The sequence below is a fragment of the Physella acuta genome, unplaced genomic scaffold (assembly GCF_028476545.2).
Source record: "Physella acuta isolate Inbredline_101_S28 unplaced genomic scaffold, ASM2847654v3 ptg000900l, whole genome shotgun sequence".
NCBI classification, from domain to species: Eukaryota; Metazoa; Mollusca; class Gastropoda; family Physidae; genus Physella; species Physella acuta.
The window spans coordinates 241,282-250,962 of record NW_026732417.1 but is presented as its reverse complement, the minus strand read 5'-3'; the positions used below and the strand labels follow the sequence as shown (position 1 = coordinate 250,962).

The 9,681-nt window shown below is 34.4% G+C and overlaps 1 protein-coding gene across 1 annotated transcript; it reads right to left on the bottom strand.

Annotated features, from left to right (window-relative positions):
* Nucleotides 1-401: 401 nt before the first annotated feature.
* Nucleotides 402-6,452, bottom strand: LOC131953018 (uncharacterized). The gene is made up of 7 exons (XM_059315997.1): nucleotides 6,254-6,452; nucleotides 4,034-4,153; nucleotides 2,917-3,027; nucleotides 2,256-2,408; nucleotides 1,895-2,103; nucleotides 1,061-1,219; nucleotides 402-620 (listed from the first exon to the last, which is right to left on the bottom strand). Exons 1-7 carry the CDS (start codon nucleotides 6,450-6,452, stop codon nucleotides 447-449), a joined length of 1,125 nt encoding a protein of 374 aa, XP_059171980.1. The 3' UTR covers nucleotides 402-446.
* Between the last annotated feature and the right edge of the window lie 3,229 nt (nucleotides 6,453-9,681).

Genomic DNA, 9,681 nt, shown 5'->3' with positions numbered 1-9,681 from the left:
CCCAGGCTGCGGATAACCAGGACAGTTCAGTTGCTGACATGGGCATAGGTTAACTTGGTTGTAGATAGACCTAATGAAGGGCTTTATGGACTTGTCATAGAACTTGACGTCATTGGTTGTTTTAGTATTTGAAATTACACATGGTATGCAATAAAAAAGGATCCAAAAGCAAGAAGGTCGTTGGTTGTGTTATCTCTCAGGGTCAAGATAACATCTGGAGTTGATGGAAATGAAAACATTTTTAGCTGCTGAGCTCCATTCCTGACTTAACTCTAGCCAGGTGTGATACTAACTGGATCTCTTTTCCTCTGATATAATGCATCACTCTGCTAATGAGAAAACAGGACAATCTTATTACTTTTACAACAATAAAAACACATTTTTATTTTATTTGTTTTAATCATCATTCACAGCTAATACTGAACAGAAATCATAAGAAGTTTTAGTTAAATATTGTTTCGTATAAACTCTCTGAATAGTTCAACAATGGCCTTGACATCATCAAAGTCATTGTACACTTGAATTGAATAACGCAAGTAGATGTCCCCGTCAATTAACACCAAGATCCCAAACACATTGGACCCTGCAAACATTGCTTTCATCAGAGCTGTAAAGCCTTCCTGTGTGGAAATAAAAATTGAAAATGTTTAACCAGCTGTCTTAAAAAGTGGGATTGGGATAAAAGCTGTGGTGGAAGAAGCTTAACATTTGCTTATAAATCAAGTGAGGAACTTCTTAGATCAAATTAAAACAATGCTTTTGTCCACCTACTCATGTCCTAAACCCATCAACATGTATGAAAAATATTACTTGAAAAAAACTTCCATAGATTTTAAATTAATACTGTGGTTTTTACATATTTTAGTTACTTCAACAAAAATTATTAGCTAAAATAAAATGTTATAACTTACTATTGTGGTTTCGAGATATTTTGAATATATTGTAAAGTTTTAATAAGATACAAATTTTTCATCTTGCCCTACTAAGCACAATTAACTCATTCCTAACAAATTCACTACAATATCTACATCATTCACTATAGTTGTAGAGAAACACTTACCTCAGTGCATGGGTAATTCTTAAATTTAGGCAACTTTATAAGTTTTAGATTTGGTGACTCAAGAGATGGTGGGATTGCCAAAGGTTTCAGGTCAAGCTCTTTGATAAAATATTCTTTTGCTTGTTCAGCCAGATCTGATGTGTATTTCACTATTTTTTCCTGGAAGGTGTTCAAATTTTAAAAAGTTAAACATTTTTTGCTTTCATATTTAAACAAAATATTCAAACTTTTCACTAGAATGATGATTAAATTAAATTAATTTTATACACACCATATATCTGTAGGAGACAAAAGCTTTTTAATTTAAAAAAAGAAGGTATTGATTTTAAAGGTAAGTTGTGATGTACTAAATGTAAACCAAACATAGAGATAAAAATACAACTCAGTTTTATGTGCAATTGTTTTGTCATTGCTGAAATAACTACAGTTAAACTTTGTTGTGTTTGTTTCTTATATTAACATTTTATCATTTTTTTTTTACCTTAAACTATTTGGTAAATATATTATCTAAAACATGGGTCATTAAACTTGTACAGAGACATTTTATAATAATATAGTTAATTTTACAACAACAAAAAACTGGGAGCTATGCTAAAAGAAATATTCTAATTTTGATACTTTAAACTGTATAAACTATCATCCAGAAAATAATTGGTGTATATTTTTCCAGTACACTTCCCAAATTAAAAAGTTGAACACAATATATTGAATATAAAGAGTCACAGTTATTTATCCAAATGGCTTCAATATGGCTTTGGAACAGTAAGTGATCATCCACATGTCAAAATCTAACAATGGCATATGGCCATCTGTGAATAACATAAGCTTACATACCATGCCACCAATGGCTTTGATAAACTCAAGCCCATGTAGAGCCGCAATGCTTGGTACGTGATCTCGAGTTCCCTGGTCAATGAACTGAAGATCCAGGGACTTTCCTATTTCCCAGGAAGTGTTTGGTGGACGTACCCAGTCGGCATGGTCACTACCAAACCACAAGAAAGCTGCTCCTCTAGGCGCAAAGGCCCATTTGTGAAGATTTGCTGAAAAAGGTTGATTCCAATCTTACAACCAAAATAATTTGCATTTAAATCCTAATTTAATTTAAATACCTAATTTATTAACAATTATTTTATACAAAAAAGTAAATATTCAATTACATAACATTAAACAAAAATACATTAAAATTACATACATGTATAAATATCAGCTTTTAACTCCTTCATGTTTAGTGGGAGTTGCCCTATAGCATGAGCTCCATCTATGATGGCTAGGGCTCCATTTTTATGGCATAGCTCTGTCAGTCTTTTGATGGGCATTAGAATAGCACTGGGACTAGTGATGTGATCTAAGGACATAGGCAAAATAGTGATAGGTTATCTTTTTATTGACATATATTATTAATAGTGTTATAGGGTACACTACTTGATAAGTATCAATGATGACACCATTTCAGACCTTTTTTTTAATATGGCAACTGATACATTTCTGTGGGGTTTTTTAAAAATATTTTCTAAAAAACTTAAATAAAAGTAAATGAATTCAATTTTAACTTTTGTTACTATGCAACATATTAATTTCCTTATATATATATATATATATATATATATATATATATATATATATATATATATATATATATATATATATATATATATATATATATATATATATATATATATATATATATATATATATATATATATATGTGTGTGTGTGTGTGTGTGTGTATATATATGTATATATATATGTATATATATATATATATATATATATATATATATATATATATATATATATATATAAGACTACAAGAAAGTGAGTGGGTTAAGATGTAGACTTGTGAAATATCTCACCAATAACTGCCACTTTAATGTTTGGATGTTTCTGGAAAACTTCTTCATATTTCTTTATTATAGTTTCTTCATCAAGAGGAAAATATAGTTCCAATTTTACCCTCTCAACATCTTTAAGAAAATCATAAGGAGCAGTAAGAAATATATTAATTTGTCATTCATTTTTATGTTTTAACAATTCAGTAATAGAATATTAAAGGTAGCCAAATTGTGTAATGAAGTAAATGTACAATTTAGTATAAAGATATAAAAAATGAAAGTAAGATAAGTGCTGGTATTATCATAATATCTTGGTTTGTAACTGAGGGAAATCTGTCATTGGTTAGAATTATTGGATTAATAATTGTATATCTATTATTAGTATGTAGCATTTGATACATCAAATATTTGAAATATTCAATAACTTAGACAGTACTCTTAAATGTCGTTTATTACAAATTGATGTATTGTAAAATTAAAAACTTCTAGATATCTAGAAGTCTAGTAGCCCATGTAAATAGCCATGCACTAAGGTGAAAAAAAAACAGCTAAATTTCAATTAAATTATACATCAGTGGTTTTATCAGATATGTTTAACCGTTTATTTTTTTGTATTACATCATTGATTACTTCCCTTGGAAGGTGACGATATGGCCTAATAAATTATTAAGGGGTCATCCATAAATGACGTCACGCTTTTTTTGGACGATTTTTACCTTCCCCCCCCCCTCCCCTCCGTCACACGTCGTCGCAAAAAGCCAGACCCCCCCCTAAAATGACGTCACACCTCAGCCTACACCCCCCCCCCCCTCAAAATTGCAGTCGAATTTTTTTTTAAACATCGATATTTTTCCAAAATCTGGTCTGAACTCTGTCAAAATAGAGTATTTTAATCAATTCCTATAACAATTTATTAAAACTGTTTTCTAAAACGCAAAATAACGTCTAAAATTCGTTTTCTAACATTTCTTTTCTATAAAGCAAAAGTGTGACGTCGCACCATCTGAACTCCCCCCCCCCCCCCGCCTCATCACACATCGTCACAAAATTACCGACCCCCCTCCCACTACGAGTGTGACGTCATGTATGGACGACCCCTAACTCAATAATCTCATTAAAAAATTAAAATGTTTTAAACCTGATCGAAGTCTGGAAGTAAAATCCCCACATAACCTATGTATTGAACCATAGGTCAAGGTTGTGTCCAATATAGCATCACCCGACTTGAAGGGATATGATTTAATCACTGCGTTAATTGCTGGAGAAAAAGAAGAACAGTCTTTAAGTGACAACCAAAAAGATTGTAAAACATTTAAAATTGGATGGCTCTTCCTGCCTAACACTAATAATAGACTCTTCCAAAAAATAGGGATGTTCAGATTTTGGTAGATCTCATTTATCAATTTGAATACTTTGAAGTGTTATAACTTACTAAGGTTAAGGTTACGTTCAGTGTTGACATTAATAAAAGAATACTAAATGGTTTACCACTGCAACCTAACACCCGATTTTACACCTGTTGTGTTGTTATTTTCTATAGCACTGGTGTGAAACAGCTTAGGGCAGTGGCGGAACTAGAAAAAAAGGGCCACCCCGCAAAAAAATGTATTAGGCCCCCCATATATATATATATATATATATATATACAGTGGCGTAGCGAGGTCGGGTGTCACCCGGTGCGGCACTTAATGGTGTCACCCCCCCCCATAGGCATAGAGACTTTTCCCAGGGACAAACTTTCAAATTTTCGACTTGCACCCCCCCCTCAAACTTTCGATTTGCACCCCCCCCCCCCCTCAAGTTTTCGATTTGCACACCCCCCCCCCCCTCAAACTTTCGATTTGCACCCCCCCCCCCCTCGAGTTTTTCTCTATATATTTTGCTATTTTTTGCCTTGGTGTCACCCCCCTAAATGGTGTCACCCGGTGCGGTCCGCACCCCCCGCCCCCCCCCTCGCTACGCCCCTGTATATATATATATATATATATATATATATATATATATATATATATATATATATATATATATATATATATATATATATATATATGTGCATTCACATAATACGAACATAGGATACTCATTGCTGTCCTGTTCGGGATTTGAAAAGCATCATTAAAAAAAAATTTCAACATCATGTCATGTGTGTAAGTGCATTAGCGTGTTTTGTGAAAATCAGTTTTAATTAATTTTTGATAGAGGCCCTTTTATCATCCTGTCGGTCAAAATAATATAAAATATGAAAGCTTTGTATAAGTAATGGTGTCTCGTGTTATGTTTATTTTTATGTTTTTTCTCGTAATTATATTTTTAATGTTTAAAATATTATTGATTTAATACATTTCAATACATTTCCCTTTTATACAATATCATTCTTTAGTAATTACTTATAAAACAATAATAATTAAGAGAAGTAATTGCTTTTTAATTTGTTTAGTACAAATCTATTAAAAGGAGCTTATGATTACCCCTATTTGACTATTTTTTAAAAAAGGGAAATAAGTCATGGAAGTGGTTTGAACATTTGCTTATCTTTGATAAGTTTAATTGTAGGAGAAATACTCGGCTTTCAAAGTTGTTTAAAAACAAAGGGAAAAAGATGAAACAAGAGCGTGGGGTGGTGTCTATAGAATAAAGATAATCCAACCGCAGCTACGGTAATTTTTTACAAAACAACCATCAAGTCAAAAATGAAAGAAAATTTACTTTTTTTTTAACTATAAAAAAAATTATTATGGTCGGCTCTGGGCCCCTAAATGGCGTGGGCCCCCCCCCGCATTGCGGGGTCTGGCGGCACTGTAGTTCCGCCCCTGGCTTAGGGATGTATTTAGTTTGTATTTATTGCACTGTGCACTCTTTTCAGACACTCGTAGGGGGGAGGGGGGGGGGTCCGTAATTTTGTGACGATGTGTGATGAGGGGGAGGGGGGGGGGGGTTCAGATGTTACTCCGTCACATTTTTGCATTATAAAAAAGCAAGGTTAGAAAACGAATTTTATACGTTATTTCGCGTTTTAGATAACTGTTACAAAATTGTAATAGTTTAGACAAGATTTTGGAAAAATATCGATGTTTTAAAAAAAAATCAACTGCAATTTTGAGGGGAGTTGTAGGTTGAGGTGTGACGTCATTTTAGGGGGTCTGGCTTTTTGTGACGACGTGTGATGGAGGGGAGGGGGGAGGTAAAAATCGTCAAAAAAAAAAGCGTGACGTCATTTATGGATGACCCCCTTACTGCCCCTATATTCTGCCTATCCACTCTGGAGGAAAACCGAGAGTGCTTAGGCAATGATGAACTAGTATCATTTGGTTAAATAGCTAGTTTACTTTAATATCTTACTAGTTAGAGTTTGGCTTACCAGTGGTTGCATTGTCCACGATGACGATATTGTCCAGCTCTGCCCCAATAAAATCGGCCACCGCTTGTCTTGTTCTATCAACATAATTTTTGCAGTTCAGACGAAACCAGAAATCCGGATGTCTCTCTCTTTCAAGGTTATACCTGTGAGTGTAATATATAGTGAAGTAGTAGGTTAGGTCCGATAGTAAGAGAAGCATAAAGGTGATAAACAGATGCGTGACAAGCAGTGTTTCCAGTGGCGTAGCGAGGTCGGGTGTCACCCGGTGCGGCACTTAATGGTGTCACCCCCAGAGGCGTAGCAACCCTTCCCGGGGACAAACTTTCAAATTTTCGATTGGCACACCCCCCCCCTAAACTTTTGATTTGCACCCCCCCCCCCTCAAGTTTTTCTTTATATATTTTGCTATTTTTTGCCTTGGTGTCACCCCCCCCCCCTAAATGGTGTCACCCGGTGCGGTCCGCACCCCCGCCCCCTGCCTCGCTACGCCTCTGAGTGTTTTTATCAGACAGATTTCTCCCGGGAGGGGGGGGCACTAAAACTTTTCGACGGGGGAGACGCACTTAAATTTCCGGAGGGGAGAGTGTGCGGACACTGGTTTAAGTTAAAATACATATTTTCCAGGAGTGTTGCTTTTCCGGGATATCCCGGAATTCCGGATTCTAATAGTTCTACTTTTTTCCACTTTCCGGATTCGCTAAATATGATTTTTGAAATTTCAGGGTTTGCAGTTTTAAAAAATCAAGACCGTTTAAACTTTAGGCGTTTGAAAAATCAAGACTCCAGAGAGATTTTACTTTTACCGCTTACCGCCCTTTCCGCGTATGCGTAGATGGTGCTGATGTGCAAACCTATCTATATATTTTTTCACTTTCACTTTTGTTTTCTTAGCTAACAGTAACATCGATACTAGAAAAAAGAATCAGATGGATATACAATTTAAAGTTCGAATGCAGTATTCTCTATCCAATAGACAGTAATTTTTATCAGACTACCGTTTTGTGGTAGTTTTTTTTATAAAAACGCCTCTGACCACGACATGCCTTGTCTATGCAACGTAACGTGGACACCTGGATGACTGGGTCACTGCGACCTGTGATTTTTTGAACTATTTGAACTAACAGTAACACACAGTGACCTCGCTTTGTAACGTGTAGATCTAAATGAAGAAAATCAAATAACACTTGGATAGTGCGTGAGCACAGTCTAGTTTACTATCTATCTCGCGCTCATAGTAATCATATATAGATCTAGTAGCTTGTAACTTTAAACTTTGCAAATAACCCAGAAAAAAAAAACATGGAATTTCTTGCGTCCGTGAAGAAAATCAAATGCGCTGTAGACCAACTACAAACATAACTAGGCCTATATTACTAAATAAAAGCTTGGGTGTTTCTGAAACGAGTTTAGTAAACTAACACGTTTCAGAATTTCCGCAAAATTAATTTCCACATTTCTTTTGCTTCATCGGGTATCTTAAGAATAAGTTAAGATAGTATTGCTTTATGTCTCGGAGACCTCGAGGTTTACCAAGGCAATACAGACAGGCTACAGTGCTCACAAATATATGTTTACGATAGATCCTCAAAATAAGATGGCCTAACAAAATATCAAATAAAGACATGTGGCAACACACTAAACAATAGCCAATAGACATGGATATTAAAGTTAACAAAATAGGGATGTATGGGGCACACTTTGAGAAGGGACCGAAGAGGTCAACATCGCTGAACAATAACTGGACTGGAACCCCCACTGAAAGAAAAGTAGGCCGGCCTAAGCAATCCTGGAGAAGGACAGTGGAAGGAGAAGCAAGGGATGCGGGATTTACATGGGCTCAACTAAAGAGAATCCGGTGGAGATGTGTAGCTGCAGCCCTTAGCTCCTCATGGGCCTCAAATAATTAATCGAGAAGTTGTCGAGATAAATGAAGTGTCATTAACAGCTAGTTCAATGTTAGGCGATACTGCACATATTTTAACAAGTGAACGTTCATTTAGTCATATCGTGTTAAATGGTGTATGGGTCGTTATAAGCAATGTAATATAAACCTAACGCGGTTTTTTATTTTCTATATTCTTGGTGGGTTGTTTGTTTGTTTTTTCGGAAAATTTTGGTATAGAGTGGTTGAATAAATAAGCTGACACAACCTATTAAAACATTTTATTTTTCAACAATAAAAATCTTTTAAATCAAGATGTGGCAAGCCATTTTCTTCAACAAGTAGGCCAAGGTCTAAATATCATGCCACAATTACAATTCGAAAAGTAGACTTAAGTCTTATCTTTTTTCACCTTTGTGTACGGTAAAGGCTAATAAGGAGAACCAGATACAGTAAAGCTTATCAAGTAGCCTACTAGATTTATACAGTACGCAGGTTAGTAGAACGTTCCCAATGTAGGGCATGAATTTCCTATTTTATTGTAAAAAAAAATAATGTTTCACTTACTCTATCCAAATATCGGAACTTACGCCGGCAGTATACTAACTCGTTTATAGGGGGGGGGGGGTGAGAGCTTGAACAATTATGGGTTTACGAAATAAAAGTTGATGTCTCAAAGTCTCAACTTATTATATTGAAGACTTAAGAGGATGCAACTAGATACTGACAATTCACATATCAATTTTACCAAACATAAATATACATTATAGCATATATATATATATATATATATATATATATATATATATATATATATATATATATATATATATATATTATATATATATATATATATATATATATTTATTTATTTATATATATATATATAGGCCTATAGGCCTATATATATATACAAAACTAAAGAACACTCCTAATTTTACAAAAAAATCTCCCCCGAAGATACATGTAGGGCGCTCTTTAGAACGAATAAAGATCCCATATAGTGTTCGCGGGTAGCCCGGGGCCTCGGATCACACGACCGCGGGTGTCCCTGGTACAGTTTGTCAGCTGATTCAAGTAGTACCCCCCTGACCCTCCTATGTAGGTCGCCCGGCATGCATATATATATATATATATATATATATATATATATATATATATATATATATATATATATATGGTGACAGGACAAATGATCTCAGACAAAATATCTCAGACAAAATATCTCACGGACAAATGATCTCAGGACAAATGATCTCAAGGACAAATGATCTCACGGACAAAAGATACCAGGACAAAATATATCAAGACAAATGATACCATGGACAAATGATCTCAGACAAATGATCTCAGACAAAATATCTCACAGCAAAATTTTAAAAGTGTATTGGATAATTTTAGTTGATCTGGACATTTTTTTTATTGATTGTCATATGGTTTTGTTTACTATGTTTAATATTGTTTATAGGTCTATATAATAATTGTAAGAAATGTTTGCCGTATAAATTTGCCATATTGTACTAAGCATTTTAAAATTAAGCTTACT